The sequence below is a fragment of the Heterodontus francisci genome, chromosome 4 (assembly GCF_036365525.1).
Source record: "Heterodontus francisci isolate sHetFra1 chromosome 4, sHetFra1.hap1, whole genome shotgun sequence".
NCBI lineage: Eukaryota > Metazoa > Chordata > Chondrichthyes > Heterodontiformes > Heterodontidae > Heterodontus > Heterodontus francisci.
Window position 1 is genome coordinate 117,327,649 of NC_090374.1, and position 21,465 is coordinate 117,349,113.

The 21,465-nt window shown below is 43.9% G+C and overlaps 1 protein-coding gene across 5 annotated transcripts in view; it reads right to left on the bottom strand.

The window, feature by feature from the left end:
• Positions 1–5,357: 5,357 nt before the first annotated feature.
• LOC137369208 (kinesin-like protein KIF27) overlaps positions 5,358–21,465 on the bottom strand; it is a 213,962-nt gene continuing 197,854 nt past the window's right edge. For all 5 annotated transcript variants that reach the window (XM_068030028.1, XM_068030026.1, XM_068030027.1 and 2 more), the window contains exons 17-18: positions 21,293–21,460; positions 5,358–8,778 (exon numbers count right to left, since the gene is read on the bottom strand). In XM_068030028.1, the coding sequence (XP_067886129.1) occupies positions 8,318–8,778; positions 21,293–21,460 (629 nt within the window). In that variant the 3' untranslated portion in view covers positions 5,358–8,317. The remainder of the gene's footprint in view (positions 8,779–21,292; positions 21,461–21,465) is intronic.

Below are 21,465 nucleotides of genomic sequence, written 5' to 3' on the forward strand. Positions count from 1 at the left end.
CACCTGATCTTGTGTGGAGGAAAATTCCTTCTTCTGAAGACTTGAACATATGTGAGAGCAGCAGGGAGAAGAAGATCCCAAACAGTGTAGGTGCGAGAACACAGCCCAGTTTCATGCCACTCATCTGATCTTTGCTAGTAGTCTGAAGAGATCACGTCTGCTGACGAGGTCAAAGGCTTTGGTGAGATCTATGAAAGCAGTGTAGAGGGGCATCTGTTTTTTTTTATTCATTCATGAGATGTGGGTGTCACTGGCTGGGCCAGCATTTATTGCCCATCCCTAATTGCCCTTGAGAAGATGGTGCTGAGCTGCCTTCTTGAACTGTTGCAGTCCATGTGGGGTAGATACACCCACAGTGCTGTTAGGAAGGGAGTTCCAGGATTTTGACCCAGCGACAGTGAAGGAACGGCGATATAGTTCCAAGTCAGGATGGTGTGTGATTTGGACGGGAACTTGCAGGTGGTGATGTTGCCATGCATCTGCTGCTCTTGTCCTTCGAGGTGGTAAAGGTTGCGGGTTTGGAAGGTGCTGTCTAAGGAGCCTTGGTGCGTTGCTGCAGTGCATCTTGTAGATGGTTCACACTGCTGCCACTGTACGTCGGTGGTGGAGAGAGTGAATGTTTGTGGATGGTGTGCCAATCAAGTGGGCTGCTTTGTCCTGGAAGGTATCGAGCTTCTTGAGTGTTGGAGCTGCACCCATCCAGGCAAGTGGAGAGTATTCCATCACACTCCTGACTTGTGCCTTCTAGATGGTGGACAGGCTTTGGGGAGTTACTCGACGCAGGATTCCTAGCCTCTGACCTGCTGTTGTAGCCACGGTATTTATATGGCTACTCCAGTTCAGTTTCTGGTCAATGGTAGCCCCTAGGATGTGGATAGTATGGGATTCAGCGATGGTAATGCCATTGAATGTCAAGGGGAGATGGTTAGATTCTCTCTTGTTGGATATGATCATTGCCTGGCACTTGTGTGGCAAAAATGTTACTTGCCATTTATCAGCCCAAGCCTGGATATTGTCCAGGTCTTGCTGCATTTCTACACTGACTGCTTCAGTATTTGAGGAGTCGAGAATGGTGCTGAACATTGTGCTATCATCAGCGAACATCCCCACTTCTGACCTTATGATTGAAAGAAGGTCTTTGATGAAGCAGCTGAAGATGGTTGGACACTACCCTGAGGAATTCCTGCAGTGATGTCCTAGAGCTCAGATGATTGACCTCCAACAACCACAACCATCTTCCTTTGCGCTAGGTATGACTCCAACCAGCAGAGAGTTTTCCCCCTGGTTCCCATTGACTCCAGTTTTGCTAGGTCTCCTTGATGCCATACTGGGTCAAATGCTGCCTTGATGTCAAGGGCAGTCACTCTCACCTCACCTCTTGAGTTCAGCTCTTTTGTCCATGTTTGAACCAAGACTGTAATGAGGTCAGGAGCTGAGTGGCCCTGGCGGAACCCAAACTGAGTGTCACTGAGCAGGTTATTGCTAAGCAAGTGCTGCTTGATAGCATTGTTGATGATACCTTCCATCACTTTACTGATGATTGAGAGTAGACTGATGGGGCGGTAATTGGCCGTGTTGGATTTGTTCTGCTTTTTGTGTACAGGACATACCTGGGCAATTTTCCATATTGCTGCGTAAATGCCAGTGTTGTAGCTGTACTGGAACAGCTTGGCTAGGGGTGTGGCAAATTCTGGAGCACAGGTCTTCAGTACTATTGCCGGAATCTTGTCAGGGCCCATAGCATTTGCAGTATCCAGTGCCTTCAGTCGTTTCTTGATATCACACGGAGTGAATCGAATTGCCTGAAGTCTGGCATCTGTAATACTGGGACTTCAGGAGGGGGCCGAGGTGGATCATCAACCCGGCACTTCTGGCTGAAGATTGTTGCAAATGCTTCAGCCTTATCTTTTGCACTGATGTGCTGGACTCCCCCATCATTGAGAATGGGGATATTTGTGGAGCCCCCTCCTCCTGTTAGTTAATTGTCCATCACCATTCGCGACTGGATGTGGCAGGACTGCAGAGCTTGGATCTGATCCATTGGTTCTGCGATTGCTTAACTCTGTCTATCGCATGTATCTAAAATAAAAACAGAAAGTGCTGGAAATACTCACCAGGTCAGGCAGCATCTGTGGAGAGAGAAGCAGAGTTAACATTTCAGGTCTGTGACCTTTCATTAGATCTGGCAACGGTTAGAAAATAATTAGGTTTTAAGCAAGTGAAGTGGGGATTGGTGGGGGGGAGAATAAAAAGGAAAGGTGTGTGATAGGGCAGAGGGCAGGAGAGATTAAATAACAAAGCTGTCATGGGACAATGGCAAAGAGTGTGTTAATGCTTGTGAAAGACAAAGCATTTGTCAAGCGTGTGTTAATGGCAGAGTAATGAGTAACTCTGTCCACATGAAAAAAAACAAACACATGGTTAAAAAATAAAATTAAAAAAAGAAAAATATAAAAAAAGGCCAGTCATGCTCTGAAATTGTTGAACTCAAGGTTGAGTCCACGAGGCTGTAGAGTGTCAAATCGAAAGATCAGGTGCTGCTCCTCAAGCTTGCGTTGATATTCACTGGAACACTGCAGCAGGCCAAGGACAGAAATGTGGGCATGAGAGCAGGGGGTGTGTTGAAATGGCAAGCAGCCAGAAGCTCGGGATTATGCTTTCGGACTGAGTGGAGGTGTCCTGCAAAGCGGTCACCCAATCTGCGTTTGGTCCCCCCAATGCAGAGCCGACCGCATTGTGAGAAGCGCATGCAGTATACTGAAGTGAAAGAAGTGAAAGCTTTACGTGGAAGGAGTGTTTGGGGCCTTGGACGGTGAGGAGAGAGGAGGTAAAAGAGCAGGTATTACACCTCCTATGATTGCATGGGAAGGGGACGAGGTGTCGGGGATGATGGAGGAGTGCCGCGGAAGGAATGATCCCTTCGGAACGACCAGTTCAGTTTATGCAATTCGACAGTGTCCGCAGACAGATGATGGAGAACGGCAAAATATTTTTTATTGTTGTCACTGAGCCAGTAAGGGGGGGCAGAAAAGTATGTCGTGAGACATATTCAGTGAGAAACAATTGTTCTCCAACCAGTTTTGGATCAAAGCTGAATAAAAATCATGGAATGTGTTACATTTCATAGATAATATCTATTATAAGAACATCACACTCTCCTTTCTTTAGCACAGGCTACCATTTTGAAAATCTGTTTGACAGGGAAGAATGACATGTAACTTTGTCCCAAATTAGGATATATGTTACCACAGGGTGATGGAACCAAGTCCAGTTTTATGGAATGATAGAAATTTGCAGCACAGAAGGAGTACATTTGGCCCATTGCATCTGTGTTAACCAATGATTCAATATAAAGCGATAACGTCTATAGATACAGAACCATCTCATTGGTAACACTGTTACTGCCTCAGTACACTAAAAATAAAAGGTGACACTGTATTACTAATACCTGTGATTCTTACTTGCTGCAAAGCTGAAGCTGTAATCTCTCTCGGCCTGTTAAAACAAACACATTTAATAAACATTCCTGCCCCGATAGTCCTTTCTATAATGTCCAGAAAACACACCGTTCCCACATGCTATGGAGAGGAAACAAGAGTTGGAGGTCCATTATATCAGGTCTCTGCTTTGCACCTGTACTCTGCCCCTGGAATTCCAGACTTTCCCAGATAGGCAGATATGGACTGTACTCAGAATAGGACCAGGTCAATCATGGAAATGAGGCAAAAGGAGGCATTTCGGGCCATCGCACTTGAGCATCTTTTCCAAGTGACTGAGAAGCTGGTGTTAGGATTTGTGCCTGGGTTCCCCTCAGATTGGAGGGGCTGAAGGAGGCCAGGCAGCAGAGCAAGAGCGGTTTTGTGCTTCCTCACAAATGTTTAGGCCTGGAGGCCTTTTAGCTGCTATTCTCTTCTCAGGCCTGTAGTTATGCCTGTGTTCCCTTCCCCCGTTTCCGAATGCAAGGCCCTGCCAGTGGGCCTGTACCAAGGTGTGCACCTGGGCCATGCCAATGACCCAGCCCACCAAATTCAGAGCTCTGAACCCTGGACAGATGCAGCATTTATTTATTTAGAGATACAGCACTGAAACAGGCCCTTCGGCCCACCGAGTCTGTGCTGACCAACAACCACCCATTTATACTACCCCTACAGTAATCCCATATTCCCTGCCTGAATGGATTGTAGATAATAGCTTACAAGAGACCAGGAAGGCAAATTCAGTGGAGAGGGGAAGTGGGTCTCATGAGTGAGTTTAAATTGGAGAGGGGGAATATGAGAATTTGTAAAAAGACAGGGATCCTGGCATAGTATGACATGGGGAGGTTGATGCCAGAAGGTGGTAGGAAGCCATAAAGGTAGCTGCACAGATTATTTTGATCTTGGGGACAAAGAAATTAATAAGTTTGGTGAAAAGTAAGATTGAGAGGGGACTAAGCTACTGGAGTTGAGTTTTAGGGTGAAATGCCCAAGTGTAACTTCTTATTGTTCAGTGGATACGCTCAGATATAATGATGCAAATACACTGAATTATTTAGATAAAAGGGCGGCGCAGTGGTTAGCACCGCAGCCTCACAGCTCCAGTGACCCAGGTTCAATTCTGGGTACTGCCTGTGTGGAAATTGCAAGTTCTCCCTGTGTCTGCGTGGGTTTCCTCCGGGTGCTCCGGTTTCCTCCCACATGCCAAAGACTTGCTGGTTGATAGGTTAATTGGCCATTATAAATTGCCCCTAGTATAGGTAGGTGGTAGGGAAATGTAGGGACAGGTGGGGATGTGGTAGGAATATGTAATTAGTGTAGGATTAGTATAAATGGGTGGTTGATGGTCGGCACAGACTCGGTGGGCCGAAGGGCCTGTTTCAGTGCTGTATCTCTAAACTAAACTAAAAAACTGTCAGCAAATGACAGCTCCAAATAGGTATTTTTTCATAATCAATGATTAACTGAAAATTAAGTTTATATTGTATCAGTGATCTGTTTAACTTTTCATATGGAAGCACAGAGGTATAATGATGTCAGTGATATGGAAAAGGCTATAGAACCACTTTCCAGGCTGAAATATTTTGATATCCAGTCATATGCAGCAATTTTTGGGGACAAGACGAATTCTCAAAATTAAATTCTTCATTCAATGTAAAATGAAGGGAAGAAAAATAAGATTTAGATTTAATTTAGAATTTATTAGGCCGCTGGAATTGTTTAAGATTAACACACTGTTAAAAAGGTGAAGAGACACATTTTCATAACAGTTTAGCAGAAAGCAGCTCTGAAAATGTTTAAAAGAATTACACCATTAGTACTCATTTTGAAAATCAAACCTTTTATAAAGAACTATTAGTATTCACATTGCCTCCTTTTTTATTTTTAAAAATTGTCTTCAACCATAATAATTGTTAATATTTTAAAAGGGTCCTGGTACTGACACATTTCCTTAAAATATTGTTCAATTCAGGGAGACAATCTTATATTGTTTTATTTTTATACAAATACAAAAGTCTCTTAAAATTAACAAGTGCAATCATATAAAATACTTCTACAAAAAAACCTATGAAAATGGAATACGAAAACACCCTCCCTAAAGTACAAGAATGAACAAAACATGTAGAACACTGAATAACATTTAGACCATAACACCAAAAGGACAGACACATTCGAAAAACCAACATAAATGAATATTATGTTCCTTGTTCATCTGGAAAATAACAGCATCCTTATTTAATCGGGGACACTTGAAAACTCAAGAATTCTTTTCTTCAAGTGTGATTTTGCTTTTTAATTTTACATTTGTCAACTTGAATTATGTGGAGAAATTCCTCCGTAAGCAGCACATTTAAGTTCCTCATTACAAATAACTTTGCAGTAAGGTTAAAATACACTAGTGTGTTGCACATCATTTTCTTTTAAGTTCTGTGCTCAAGGTGAAGAATGTTAATACTGGGAAATGGACCAGTGCCACCATCGAGCACTCCCAGGGCCGAGTATAGCACCACCAATACAGAGCAAAGCTCCCTCTGCTCTGCTCTAATGAGGTGCCTCAGCCTTAACCTTGGAACAGCACCCTAGTGCAACACTTTTTCCACTACCTACAACTGAGCAAAACTGCCAATCATCATCAAATTAAGGACAATTTTATGCTGTAGCCCTATGCTTAGTAGAACTGAAATAATATTACTCAAACTCATTCCACATGGTCCAGCAAACAGGATACTTTAATCCCACCCGAATGGACTGGATTTGAACCCAAATATGAAAGACCAGCATCTAACCTCATTGTACCACCCAATTCCCTCCATATAGCTTATTATGGTTACAATGCAGTCTTATTATACACTGAAATGGGGACAGAGAACCAGTTAAAGCAAAATAAACAGAGGAAAGAAATTGCAGTTATATAGTGCCTTTCATGTAGGCACTGAATTACTTTTGACATTTAATCACCGTTAGGGAGTTAAATGCAACAGCCAATTTCCACAAAAAACAAATGAAATAAATGGCCAGTCAGGGTCATTTTTAGTGATGTTTGTAGAGGGAAGAATGATGGCCAGGACATCAAGAGAACTCCTTTACTCTTCTTCCAATGGTGTCATAAGACCTTTTACATCCACTTGAACAAACAGATGGGGTTTCATTTTAGTGTGTCATCTAAAAGATTGAATCACCAATAATAGGCAGTACTGCACTACAGTAACAGCCTTAATTATAGGCTCAAGTTCTGGCATGAGGCTCAAATTCATAGAGGTAAATTTTGTCTTTATTGCTTGTGCAGCAAACTGACAGAGCTGTTTGCACACCATTATAGGGACCATTTAATTGAATGGAAATGGTTGGGTAATCCATCCCACTGGTTTCCCACCCAAGACAGAAATTACCCCTCTTTGAAGCAGAGGCAACTATACTACCAATTGTGCCAAGCTGACACTTAATAAATGTAAAGTTTCCTGATTCTCTGATAGAACCTGCTGGAGATGACATCATTGCTCGTAGTGGACTGCTTGTGGTATTAATTTCAGTACTTGTATTTTTAGAACATGAGACATATTGAGAAATGATGCTCACTGACCAGTCAATCAGAACTTGTGAAATGCATTAACCCATCCACTAGTCGTGAGCAGATATTTAAGCATAACTTAGATTGGTTGTGCAAAAGAAATCCTGCACTTTTAAAGTTAATTAAGCTCTGTTTCAGATTCTGTTTTCATAACATTATGGAAAGTTGCATTGGAATGCTATTTATTTTGCAAATTAATTGTTTAAAATTTCCTAAATAAACATCAACTGTATTTAAATAGTGTTTTTAATGTACAACAGTGTTGCCTGTTGCTTCACAGGAGCGTTATAAACCAAATTTGACAGTGAGCCACATAACAAAATATTAGGGCAAAGGTAGGTTTTAAGGAATATCTTCAAGGAAAAAAAGAGAGGTGGAGAGGTTCAGGGAGAGAATTCCAGAGTTTTGAGCCTTGGCAGCTGAAGGCATGGCCACCGATGGAGCAATTTAAATTGACCAGAATTAGATGAGTACAGATATCTTGGAGGGTTGTGGGGCTGGAGGAGATTACAGAGATAGGGAGTGGCCAGGCCATGGAGGGATTTGAAAACTAGGATGAGAATTTTAAAATGAAAACTTTGCTTAGCCAATGTAGGTCAGCGAGCACAGGGATGATGGCTGGATGGGACTTGGTGTGAGTAGGACTGCAGAGTTTCGGATGACCTCAACTTTACGGATCATAGAACATGGGAAGCTGGCCAGGAGTGCGCTGGAATAGTCAAGTCTAGAGATGACAAAGGCATGGGTTTCAGTAGCAGATGAGCTCAGGCAGGGTGGAGTCAGGTGATGTTACTGAGGTGGAAATAGGTGGTCTTAGTTCAGTAGGTACTTTAACCATTCATTATTACATAGTTTTATTCCCACTATTCTTTATGTAGTCCTCCTCCCCATGTAATATCGATTTGTCTATTGTCTGTGCATTCTAGACTTCAATTCAGAGATATGTATAACTAACATACTGCAGTCTTCAGATAATGCTATACAAAACTGTTGGAAGCAAAACTACAAAGTTTTTTTTTATTGTTCCTTAACATGTTAGACAACCAAACTTAACATGTTAGTCCAGTCAGCTGGAGGAATGCACCATAGATATGTGGTTCTTTCTCAGCAATTGTTCATAATCCATTATATGGATATTTGGAATAAGTATGTTCCCCATGAAACAATCCCACTTACTGTAGCAAACCAACATTTTTAAGGTGGATTTTCCCAGTCAAACTAAGAATTAGCTTATGTGGTTCCAACAGAAGATTCACAATTAGCAGGTTTTGTGCTACATATTTAAGTCGAGAGATTTTCTGGTTATTTCAATGGAATCTGTAGGGACAGAGTTTACACTGCTACTGAAACTTGAGCGTCTCATGGACACTTGTGTTGCAGTAATCTGCCGCAACTCTTTGCGGGATAATCTTATGGGAGTAATAACATGAAGCTGTGATGGCTTATCAATTATCAGTGAAGGCTTAGATGATGAAGCGTGTGCATTTGCTGGCTGTGCTTCATTTGCTGCTTCTGAACTGAATGAATACTCTTGCTCATGGGGCATTCTTGTGGAGTCTTGTGCCATTTCAGAAATTTCTTCCCATAATTTCTGGTTCTTGTGTGCTCCAGCTATTGCTGGAGGACTGTTACTTTCTTCTTCAATACTTTTAGATGGTCTTAAAGCCCATTTTTGTTCCTTTATATAAACTTCTGCTCCTTTCAGGCTTAACGCTGTATCACCAGCACCATTACCTGCAATCAAATTAATTTTTAAAGATTACATTGTCTTGCAACATTTTATATCCTTTATTGACCAGAATATAAATATTGAGACAAATTTTCCACTTCAGGTGCAAGTCATGGCTAAAAGTTTAAGAACTAGTGCTAAATCTGCCTGAATAATGTGCTAATAGCACTCAAATTACTTAGTCAGCTTATTTGCATTATTAATTCACAGATCCAGGTGCAGACCAGGGCAAGTATAGGAGCACTGTAGTGGTAGCAGAGGAACTTCGTATGCAAGTGAAAATGTAAAGGGATGGGGACAAATAATGGGGAATGTCACAATAGGTTATGGCAAAAAAATTCTGAAAGCCTCAACCCATCAACCATCTTTGTCAAGGCTGAAATAATGGGGATTAAAAAGTGACAGCCAGAAATAGAGGCAAATGAAACAACATTCAGGCTTGGGTAGCTAAGTAGCAAGTAACATTCACGCCACACTAGTGCCAGGCAATGATCATCTGCAAGAAAAGAGTCTAACCACCTTCCCTTGTCATTTAGCAGCATTATCATCACTGAATCATCTACCATCAGCATCTTAGAGATAACCATTGACCAGAAACTTAATTGGACCAGCCACGTAAATACTGTGGCTACAAAAGCAGGTCGCAGGCTGGATACGCTGAGACGGGTAACTCCCCTCCTGACTCACCAAAGCCATCTACCAGGTACAAGTCAGGAGTGTGATGGAATACTCTGCATTTGCTGGATGATTGCAGCTCCCACAACATTCAAGATGCTCAACACCATCCAGAACAAAGCAGTTCACTGGATTGGCACTCCTTGTTAAACATTCATTGCCTCCACCATCAGCATACTGTGGCTGCCACGTTTACCATCCACAAGATGCACTGCAACAACTCGCCAAAGCTTCTTCGACAGCATCTTCCAAACCCGCAACCTTGACCACCTACAAGAACAAGGGCAACAGGCATATGGGACCACAAACTGCAAGTTTCCCTTCAAGTCACACACCATCCTGACCTGGAAAGATATTGCTGTTCCTTTATAGTCGTTGAGTCAAAATCATGGAATTATAGAAAGTTTACAGCACAGAAAAAGGCCACTTGGCCCATCGTGTCTGTGCCGACCGAAAAACGATCCACCCAGTCTAATCCCACCTTCCGGCGTTTGGTCCGTAGCCCTGCAGATTACAGCACTTGAGGTGCATATCCAGACTCTCTTTGAATGAGTTGAGGGTTTCTGCCTCAACTACCCTTTCAAGCAGTGAGTTCCAGCCCCCTTTGAGTGAAAAGATTTTCCCTCATCTCTCCTCTAATTTTTCTACCAATCACTTTAAATCTATGCCCCCTAGTCACTGACCTCTCTGCTAAGGTAAATAGGCTCTTCACCTCCACTCTATTCAGGCCCCTCAAAATTTTGTACATTTTAATCAGATCTCCCTTCAGCCTTTTCTGTTCCAAGGAGAACAACCCCAGCCTATCCAATCTTTCCTCATAGCTGCATTTTTCCAGTCCTGGCAACATCCTCGTAAATCTCCTTTGTACCCTCTCTAGTGCAATTACATCCTTTCTGTAATGAGGTTACCAGAACTGCACACAACACCTAAGTTGTAGCATAAGCAATCCTCCCTGCTCTTAAATTCTATACTTCGGCTAATAAAGCAAAGGATTCCATATGGCTTCTTAACTACTTTATTGACCTGTCCTGTTGCCTTCAGGGATCTGTGGACATTCACTCCAAGGTCTCTCACTTCCTCTACACTTTTCAGTATTTTCCCATTAATCGCGTATTCTTTTACCTTGTTTGACTTCCCCAAATGCATCACCTCACACTTCTCCAAGTTGAATTCCATTTGCCCATCTGACCAGACCAGCAATATCTTCCTGCAGCCTACTGCTAACCTCCTCGCTATCTACCACACGGCCAATCTTTGTGTTGTCTGCAAACATCTTGATCATGCCCCCTACATTTACTTCCAAATCATTACTATATACCACAAAAAGCAGGGGAGCCAGTACTGAGCCCTGTGGAATGCCACTGGAAAGAGCCCTCCTATCGCAAAAACACCTGTCGACAATTACCCTTTGTTTCCTGCCACTGAACCTGAGACTGCAAATGATCTTGTAGGATTCCCTCAAGCCCTTGCGGGCCTAGCTTCAGACTACCACCTTGGCTTGGGCAACAGCACTCTGGGCTGGCTAGCTAACAGGCAACAGGGGCACTGGTGAAGTGGCTGTGGTGGGAGCATGAATGTTGTTATCCTGAGAAGGGGCAGCAGGCCCATGCACCACGGAGCTACTGCCACTCCCTCGGGGCAGCGGAACAACAATCCTAGTAAAGATTGCTGGACTGCTGAAAGACCCAGAAAGTCCCTTTTGAGCAATGGTATCTGCAGCCATGATGTCAGCAAGGCACTAAGCTGGGCTTGCCTGGCAACTAGTAGAGATCTCCTGACCTCAGTCTGAGCTTCCATTTCAGCACTCAGACATTGGGCGGCTTTTGCCTATGCTGCAATGGAAGTTGAAACAGCAGCCATCAGACATTGCATCAAGGATAAGTCCACAAGTGTTCTCGAGGGGTTGGCCACTACTTCCATGTAGGAAAGGATTGTCTATAAGTTGTGTGTGAAGCCCTATGCCAAGTGGGAGCTGGACACCTTCACGCCCTTGACTGTGACAATAGGCTCTCTGATAGGCCTGCCAATGCACCAAGTATTTCTGGTGTGCATGCCCATCAGCCCTTTTCTGTATGACGCCCCATCAATGTTCTAACCAGAGTCCTCTGCAACAGAACTTGTCTGCGACCTTGTCCTCCTGGGAACTGGCACACGTACCACCCTTTTCCCCCTGGCCTGGCTGCAGACAACTTGTAACCGGTGGCTCGGCACTTGCAGATCCTGCCTTTATACTAGCCTCTAAGGTATGCGTACTGTCAGTATATGAGCTGATGGCTGCGAGTGTCAGATCAAATGATAGTGCTTCTTCCTCAGAGCCGTGCTCTTCCTCTGGCCCTTCATCCTCAGCCACCACTGGCTGGCTGGGTGGCAGTTCCTGGGTATCTGAAAGCATAAATGCTCAAGGGCGGGTTGAGATGAGGGAAGGGGAGGGTGGGTGGAAAGCAAGAGGTGCATGGTTACACCATCTGCAGTTTGTATATCATATAGATCATGGGATGAGAACAAAATGGCATTTGAAAAGGTGCATAAGGCAAGAACACATCAACCTTGATGGCTTCAGCAACCCTAGTTACCACAGCCTCAGTGACCGTGCTATCAAGCGGCACTTGCTTAGCAATAACCTGCTCAGTGACGCTTAGTTTGGGTTCCACCAGGGCCACTCAGCTCCTGACTTCATTACAGCCTTGGTTCAAACATGAACAAAAGAGCTGAACTCAAGAGGTGAGGTGAGAGTGACTGCCCTTGACATCAAGGCAGCATTTGACTGAGTATGGCATCAAGGAGCCCTAGCAAAACTGGAGTCAATGGGAATCAGGGGGGAAACTTTACGCTGGTTGGAGTCATACCTAGCGCAAAGGAAGATGGTTGTGGTTGTGGGAGGTCAATCATCTCAGCTCCAGGACATCACTGCAGGAGTTCCTCAGGGTAGTGTCCTAGGCCCAACCATCTTCAGCTGCTTCATCAATGACCTTCCTTCAATCATAAGGTCAGAAGTGGGGATGTTAGCTGATGACTGCACAATGTTCAGCCCCATACGTGACTTCTCAGATATTGAAGCAGTCCGTGTAGAAATGCAGCAAGACCTGGACAATATCCAGGCTTGTATGATAGGTGGCAAGTAACATTCGCGCCACACAAGGGCCAGGCAATGACCATCTCCAACAAGAGAGAATCTAACCATCTCCCCTTGACATTCAATGGCATTACCATTGCTGAATCCCCCACTATCAACATCCTAGGGGTTACCATTGTCCAGAAACTGAACTGGAGTAGCCATATAAATACTGTGGATACAAGAGCAGGTCAGAGGCTAGGAATCCTGCAGTGAGTAACTGCCTGTCCACCATCTACAAGGCACAAGTCAGGAGTGTGATGGAATACTCTCCATTTACCTGGATGGGTGCAGCTCCAACAACACAAGAAGCTCGACACCATCCAGGACAAAGCAGCCCACTTGATTTTCACCCCATCCACAAACATTCATTCCCTCCACCACTGACGCACAGTGGCAGCAGTGTGTATCATCTACAAGATGCACTGCAGCAACGCACCAACTAGAAGGACAAGGGCAGCAAATGCCTGGGAACACCACCACTTGCAAGTTCCCTTCCAAGTCTCTCACCATCCTGACTTGGAACTATATTGCCATTCCTTCACTGTCGCTGGGTCAAAATCCTGGAACTCCCTTCCTAACAGCACTGTGGGTGTACCTACCTCACATGGACTGCAGCAGTTCAAGAAGGCAGCTCTCCACCACCTTCTCAGGGCAATTAGGGAAGGGCAATAAATGCTGGCCTAGCCAGCGACACCCACATCCCATGAATGAATAAAAAAAAAATGTCAAGCACCGTCTCCTCCAAGGGGCTGAGAACATGCAGCCATACCTGCCCCTGCTGGTTCTTTGCTGCTGCGTCCTGTTAGGTGCCATACAAGAAAGAGGGAAGTGTGTTAATGTGTTTCATTGTGTTTGGGTCATGTGCCTGTCATAGCTGAATAGCTGGAAGTTGAGAGATGTGGGTGTGAGGTTGGCAGCAGTGCCTGAGGGTGAGTTGAAGTATATGAATGTTAGGCATGAGTCCTGATTGATAGAAATTGCTGATGGGGGTGTAGTGCATTGAGTGGTGTGAGAAATTGGTGGCTTGGATAGTAGGAGATGGCATTTGAAGATGCATTCACTGACCTTGATCACCTGTGTCAGGCCACTGAATTTTTTCCGGCACTGTATTCAGATCCTCTTTGCAGACTCCTGGCATTAACCTCTGCAACTATCTGCTCCCACTGCCTTCGGAGCGTATATCTGGAAGGCCTCCGGGACCCCTGCGGAAAGATGAAATCTTTCCTCCTTTTCACCTCCTGCACTAAGGCCTCCAGTGCTGCATATGAGAACTGAGGAGCCTTCTCTCTGGCTTGCTGCTCTCTTGCCCTTGTTTCTTACAGCCACTTCCAGCATCTTCTGCAGCCAGAATACACCTCCCCTTTAAGTACTGCATGCTAACTTTAATTGGTGCTAGCCTTGCACAAATCTGGAACCCTCGCTGACTGTGCAGCTACTCAGAAGCTTGTTTAACACTAGGCTGCACGCCACAATCCTAGAGATGACCAGGCAGCATGACCTGCATCACTTCCATCAGATGCAGGGTAATGTGCATCGCAATCCCCTCGCCTGTTAACAGGCCTTATGAAATTTTTCCCCCCAGTACTCAGCACACTATCTCCAGATGGAAATCTTTTCTCTCCAATACCTTAAAAGTCGTTACCTACATTTTGTCTTCCCTTCCTCCTATAGACTAAAACCCCCTTATTTTCATGGTGTTCTGCATTGTGAGCCTTGTTTCTAAGCAATAAAAAATACAGTGGAATATGGGTTACAGAGTGGAGGTACAGTAGGGGGTGATGTACAATCAAATATAGAAGAGAAACTAAGTCAGTCTGGAGGGCAGAGCAAATATAGGCCTGTTAAGGCACAAGTAAATAATGCAAGGCTGGATTGTATCTATTTTAATGCAAGGAGCCTTACTAGTAAGGCAGATGAATTAAGGGCATTGATTAACACATGGGAATATGATATTGTTGCTATCACAGAGACATGGTTGAGGGAAGGGCAGGACTGGCAGCTCAATATCCCAGGGTATAGAATCTTCAGGTGTAAAAGAGGAGGTGGCATTGCACTGTTGATTTAAGGAATTGATTACTGCAGTAAGGAGGGATGATATCTTGGAATGTTCCTCTAATGAGGCCATATGGGTAGAACTTAAAAACAAAAGGGGGGCAATCACTCGGCTGGGAGTCTACTACAGGCCTCCAAACAGTCAGGGATAGAGGAGCAGATATGTAGGCAATCTCAGAGAGGTGTAAAAATAATAGGGTAATAACAGTAGGGGATTTCAACTTACCCAATATTAGAGGGGATAGTATTAGTGCAAAAGGCTTAAAGGGGGCAGAATTCTAAAAGTGCACCCAGGACAGCTTTTTGAGCAAGCACGTAGAGAGTCCTACAAGAGGAGGAGCGGTACTGAACCTAATCCTAGGGAATGAAGCCGGACAAGTGGCAGAAGTGGCAGTGGGGGAGCATTTTGGGGAGTGACCGTAACTCTAAGATTTAAGGTAGTTATGGAAAAGGACATAGAGGGACCGGAAATAAAAGCACTGAATTGGGGGAAGGCAGATTTCAATATGATAAAACAGGATCTGGCCAAAGTGAACTGGGAGCAGCTTCTCGTAGGAAGGTCTACATCAGACCAGTGGGAGTCATTCAGAAAGGAAATAACGAGAGTTCAAGTCTAACATGTTCCCGTAAAGGTGAAGGACCAACAAGGTCCAGGGAACCCTGGATGTCAAGGGATGTAGAGAACTAGATAAGGAAAAAAAGGAGGTTTATGGAAGATTCAGAGTGCTGAAACCAGCGGAGGCCTTAGAGGAGTATAGAAAGTGTCGGGGGGTACTTGAAAAAGTAATTAGGAGAGCGAAGAGGGGGCATGAAAAAAACACTGGCAGACAAGATAAAGGAAAATCCCAAGGCGTTTTATAAGTATATTAAGAGCAAGAGGATAACCAGGGAAAGAGTAGGGCACATTAAGGACCAAAGTGGCAATCTGTGTGTGGAGCCAGAGGACATAGGTGAGGTTTTAAACTATTACTTTTCATCTGTGTTCACCATGGAGAAGGACGATGTAGGTGTAGAGATCAGGGAAGGGGATTGTGATATACTTGAACAAATTAGCATTGAAAGGGAGGAAGTATTAGCGGTTTTAGCGGGCTTAAAAGTGGATAAATCCCCAGGCCCAGATGAGATGTATTCCAGGCTGCTATGTGAGGCAAGGGACGAGATAGCAGGGGCTCGGACACAAATTTTCAAATCCTCTCTGGCCACAGGAGAGATACCAGAGGACTGGAGGACAGCGAATGTGGTACCATTATTCAAGAAGGGTAGCAGGGATAAACCAGATAACTATAGGCCAGTGAGTCTAATGTCAGTGCTAGGGAAACTATTGGAAAAAATTCTGAGAGACAGGATTAATCTCCACTTGGAAAGGCAGAGATTAATCGGGGATAGTCGGCACAGCTTTGTCAGGGGGAGATCGTATCTAACAAACTTGATTGAATCTTTTGAGCCGGTGACTGGATGTGTAGATGAGAGTAAAGCAGTTGATGTAGTCTGCATAGACTTCAGAAATGTTTTTGATAAGGTCCCGCATGGGAGATTGGTTAAGAAGGTAAGAGCCCATGGGATCCAGGGCAATTTGGCAAATTGGATCCAAAATTGGCTTAGTGGAAGGAGGCAGAGGATGATGGTCAAGGGTTGTTTTTGTGAATGGAGGCCTGTGACCAGTGGTGTACCGCAGGGATCGGTGCTGGGACCCTTGCTGTTTGTTGTGTACATTAATGATTTAGACGTAAATATAGGAGGTATGATCAGTAAGTTCGCAGAATACACAAAAATTGGTGGTGTCGTAAATAGTGAGGAGGAAAGCCTTGGATTACAGGACGATATAGTTGGGCTGATAAGATGGGCGGAGCAGTGGCAGATGGAATTTAATCCTGAGAATTGTAAGGTGATGCACTTTGGGAGGACTAACAAGGCAAGGGAATATACAATGGACGGTAGGACCCTAGGAAGTACAGAGGGCCAAAGGGACCTTGGTGTACTTGTCCATAGATCACTGAAGGCAGCAGCACAGGTAGATAAGGTGGTTAGGAAGGCATATGGGATACTTGCCGAGGCATAGAATATAAGAGCAGGGAGGTTATGATGGATCTGTATCAAACACTAGTTAGGCCACAGCTGGAGTACTGTGTACAGTTCTGGTCACCACACTATAGGAAGGATGTGATTGCAGAGGAGGGTGCAGAGGGGATTCACCAGGATGTTGCCTAAGCTGGAGCATTTCAGCTATGAAGAGAGACTGGATAGGCTGGGGTTGTTTTCCTTGGAGCAGAGAAGGCTGAGGGGGGACCTGATTGAGGTATACAAAATTATGAGGGGCATTGATAGGATAGATAGGAAGAAACTTTTTCCCTTAGCGGAGGGGTCAATAACCAGGGGGCATAGATTTAAGGTAAGGAACAGGAGGTTTAGAGGGAAGTTGAGGAAAAATCTTTTCACCCAGAGGGTGGTTGGAATCTGGAACACACTACCTGAAGGGTTGGTAGAGGCAGGAACCCTTCCAACATGTAAGAAGTATTTAGGTGAGCATTTGAAATGCCACAGCATACAAGGCTACGGGCCAAGTGTGGGAACATGGGATTAGATTGGATGGGTGCTTGATGGTCAGCGCAGCCGCGTTGGGCCGAAGGGCCTGCTGTACAACTCTTTTATCATAAGATCTAGGTGATGTGGCCATCTTTTAAAACGAGCAGACAGATGGATTTTTAATACCAGCTGGAAACTATATTTTTATTTAGAGATACAGCACTGAAACAGGCCCTTCGGCCCACCGAGTCTGTGCCGACCATCAACCACCCACTTATACTAATCCTACCCTAATTCCATATTCCTACCACATCCCCACCTGTTCCTATATTTCCCTACCACCTACCTATACTAGGGGCAATTTATAATGGCCAATTAACCTATCACCCTGCAAGTCTTTGGCATGTGGGAGGAAACCGGAGCACCCGGAGGAAACCCACGCAGACACAGGGAGAACTTGCAAACTCCACACAGGCAGTACCCAGATTTGAACCCGGGTCGCTGGAGCTGTGAGGCTGCGGTGCTAAACACTTTCTCCTTACTGTCAACCACAATCAAATTATTTAATTAACACTTAAAATATTGGTGCCAATTTCATTAGAACAGAGGAGAATATCAGGAGATTTGATAGAAGTGTTGAACGAAATAGGATTAAGCCATTCAGCCCCTTGAGCCTGCTCTGTCATTCAGTAATATCATGACTAACCTTTTACTTCAACTGCACCATCCCACATTATCCCCATATCCCTGGATTCCTTAGCTTCCAAAAATCTGTCAATCTTAGTTTTGAATACACTCAACCACTTAGCATTCACAGCTCTCGCCGGTCGAGAATTCTAAAAGATTCACAACCCTTTGAGCGAAGAGATTTCTCATCATGTCAGTCCTAAATGGCTGACCACTTATTTTGAAACTGTGACCCCCTAGTTCTAGACTCCACAGCCAGGACAAAACAACATTCCAGCATCTACCCTGTCAAACCCCTTAAGATTTTTTTATGTTTCAATGAGATCACCTCTTCTAAACTCTAGGGAATATAGGTTTAATTTATTTAATAAAATTATGATGATATAGTACAGAGTAGATAGTGTTGAGGGGTCTATAATGAGGGGTCACAAATATAAGAATAAATGTAGGAGAATTAGGAAAAACCGCATAAGACTTTTTTTGTAAACTATACAGAGAGCTATGAGGTAGTGGAATGCACTGCCGGACTGCGTGATAGAAGTACTGACCATTTTAAAATTTAATAGGTTAGCTAGGTGGTTGAAGGAAAAGGGAAAAAATGGATATGGGAACAGGACAGGCATATGGGTTTAGGACTACTGCTCATGTAGGGAATAAATGCCAACATGGACTGGTTACATAGGAACATTGAAAGATCTAAAGTACAGAAGGTGGCCATTTGGCCCATCATGTCCATGCTGTGCTTGGGCCAGTTGAAATCAGTTTGCCAACATTTTAAACTCAAAGTTTGATTTTTATTTTAAAATTCAAAGACAAGAGGTGGCAGTGATGTAGCACACTGGGACTCCTGAATGCCGATATATTAAGCTTCTAATTTCTGCTACGTTATTGCAGAGACACTGAGCAACGTCCAAACACAGTCACTTGGAGGTAAAATCAGGAAGACAGGCATTCTTACATTCTTCAAGGCATTCAATGCTCCAGCAACTACTTCTCGATTACCACTGGAGAAAGCCCATAAACTGGTGATCTACAAACTCAACTGAGGTAAATGTGTGGAGAAGGGAGATTTAAGGGAAAACAAGAAAAATAAATAATTTACAAGAAAAGGAGTTCGAGTTCTCCATTGGGGCAAGGACAATTTTATTAAACAGAGGATTGATTTAGCGAAAGTGGACTGGCTACTTGAAGGTAAATCAGTGTCAGAACAGGCATTCAATGGGGAGATTCAAGGGGTTCAGGTAAACATGTTCCCACAAAGAAAAAGGGTGAGCCCCGTGGATGTCCAGGAGCGTACAGGGCAAGATAAGGCAGGAAAGGAAAACTTACGTCTGACATCGAGAACTCAATACCACAGAAATTCGAGAGGAGTATAGAAAGTGGAGGGGTGAAATCAAAAAGGAAATTAGGAAAGCAAAAAGAGAGCATGAAAGCATATTGGCAAGCAAAATCAAGGTGAAACCAAAGATGTTTTATCAATACATTAAGAGTAAGAGGATAACTGAGAGAGTAGGGCCCATAAAAGATCAAAAAGGTAACCTATGTGTAGAAGCGGAAGATATTGGTATGGTTCTTAATGAATACTTTGCGTCTGTCTTCACAAAAGAGGGGGACGATGCAGATATTGTAGTTAAGGAGGAAGAGTGTGAAGTATTGGATGTGATAAACATAGGGAGAGAGGAAGTATTAATAGGATTAGCATCCTTGAAAGTTGATAAATCACCAGGGCCAGATGAAATGTATCCTAGGCTGTTAAAAGACGCAAGCGAGGAAATAGCAGAGGATCTGACCATCATTTTCCAGTCCTCACTGGACACAGGTGTGGTGCCAGAGGATTGGAGAATTACTAACCTTGTACCTCTGTTTAAAAAGGGAACCATAGAAAAGGTATGGCACAGAAGGAGGCCATTTAGCCCATTGTGTCTGCGCCGGCTGAAAAAAAAGACAAGCAGCCCAATCTAATCCCAACTCCAGCAACTGGTCTGTAGCCTTGCAGGTTATAGCACTTCAGGTGCATGTCCAGGTACCTTTTAGCGAAGGATAAACTGAATAATTACAGGCCAGTCAGTTTAACCTAGTGGTGGGCAAATTATTGGAATCTATTCTAAGAGATAGGATAAACTGTCACTTAGAAAGGCACAGGTTAATCAAGGATAATCAGCATGGATTTGTTAAGGGAAGATCTTGTTTGATCAACTTGATCCAATTTGAAGAAGTAACAAGGAAGATAGATGAGGGGAGTGCAGTTGATGGGGTCTACATGGATTTTAGCAAGGCTTTTGACAAGGGCCCACATGGCAGACTGGTTAAAAAAATAAAATCCCATGGGATCCAGGGAAATGCATTAAGGTGGATACAAAATTGGCTCAGTGGCAGGAAACAAAGGGTAATTGTTGACGGCTGTTTTAGCGACTGTAGGGCTGTTTCCAGTGGCATTCCGCAGGGCTCAGTACTGGGTCCCCTGCTTTTTGTGGTGTATATTCACGATTTGGACGTAAATGTAGGAGGCATGATCAAGAAGTTTGCAGACGACACAAAGATTGACCATGTGATAGATAGCGAGGAGGATAGCTGTAGGCTGCAGGAAGATATTGCTGGTCTGGTCAGATGGGCAGAAAAGTGGCAAATGGAATTCAACTTGGAGAAGTGTCAGGTGATGCATTTGGGGAGGTCAAACAAGGCAAAGGAATACACGATTAATGGGAAAATACTGAGAAACGTAAAGGAGATAAGGGACCTTGGAGTGAACGTCCACAGATCCCTGAAGGTAGCAGGACAGGTCAATAAGGTAGTTAATAAGGCATATGGAATCCTTTCCTTTATTAGCCAAGGTATAGAATTTAAGAGCAGGGAGGTTATGCTGGAACTGTATAACTCATTGGTTAGGCCACAACTTGAGGACTGTGTGCAGCTCTGGTCACCTCATTACAGAAAGGATGTAATTGCACAATTGTTGAGAGGGTATTGAGAGGGTAGAGAGGAGATTTATGAGGATGTTGCCAGGACTGGAAAAATGCAGCTGAGGAAAGATTGGATAGGCTGGGGTTGTTCTCCTTGAAACAGAGAAGGCTGAGGGGAGATCTGATTGAAAAATACAAAATTTTGAGGGGTCTGGATACAGTGGAGATGAAGGGTCTATTCACCTTAGCAGAGAGGTCAGTGACTAGGGGGCATAGATTTAAAGTGATTGGTAGAAAAATTAGAGGGTAGATGAGGAAAAACTTTTTCACCCAGAGGGTGGTGATGGTCTGGAACTCACTGCCTGAAAGGGTAGTTGAGGCAGAAACCCTCAAGTGCCGTAACCTGCAGGGCTATGGACCAAATGCTGGAAGGTAGGATTCGAATAGGTGGATCGTTTTTCGCTGACACACACATGATGGGCTAAGTGGCCTCTTTCTGTGCCTTAAACTTTCTATGATTCTAAAAAGAATTCAAAACATGACTGATAAAGCAGTTAAGTTAATTACTTCTTGAAGCTGTCACTTGCTGGTTCTGGTTTAGAGATTCAACCAATTCCCGCAGTTTTTTCTTCAGTTCTCTGCTTGTTTTTTTATAGAAGTACAGGTCCTTCTCCAGCTGTTGGATTTTCGACTCATATGCCTTGATACTATCAGCAAGCCCCTCACCACTTTTGTCTGAA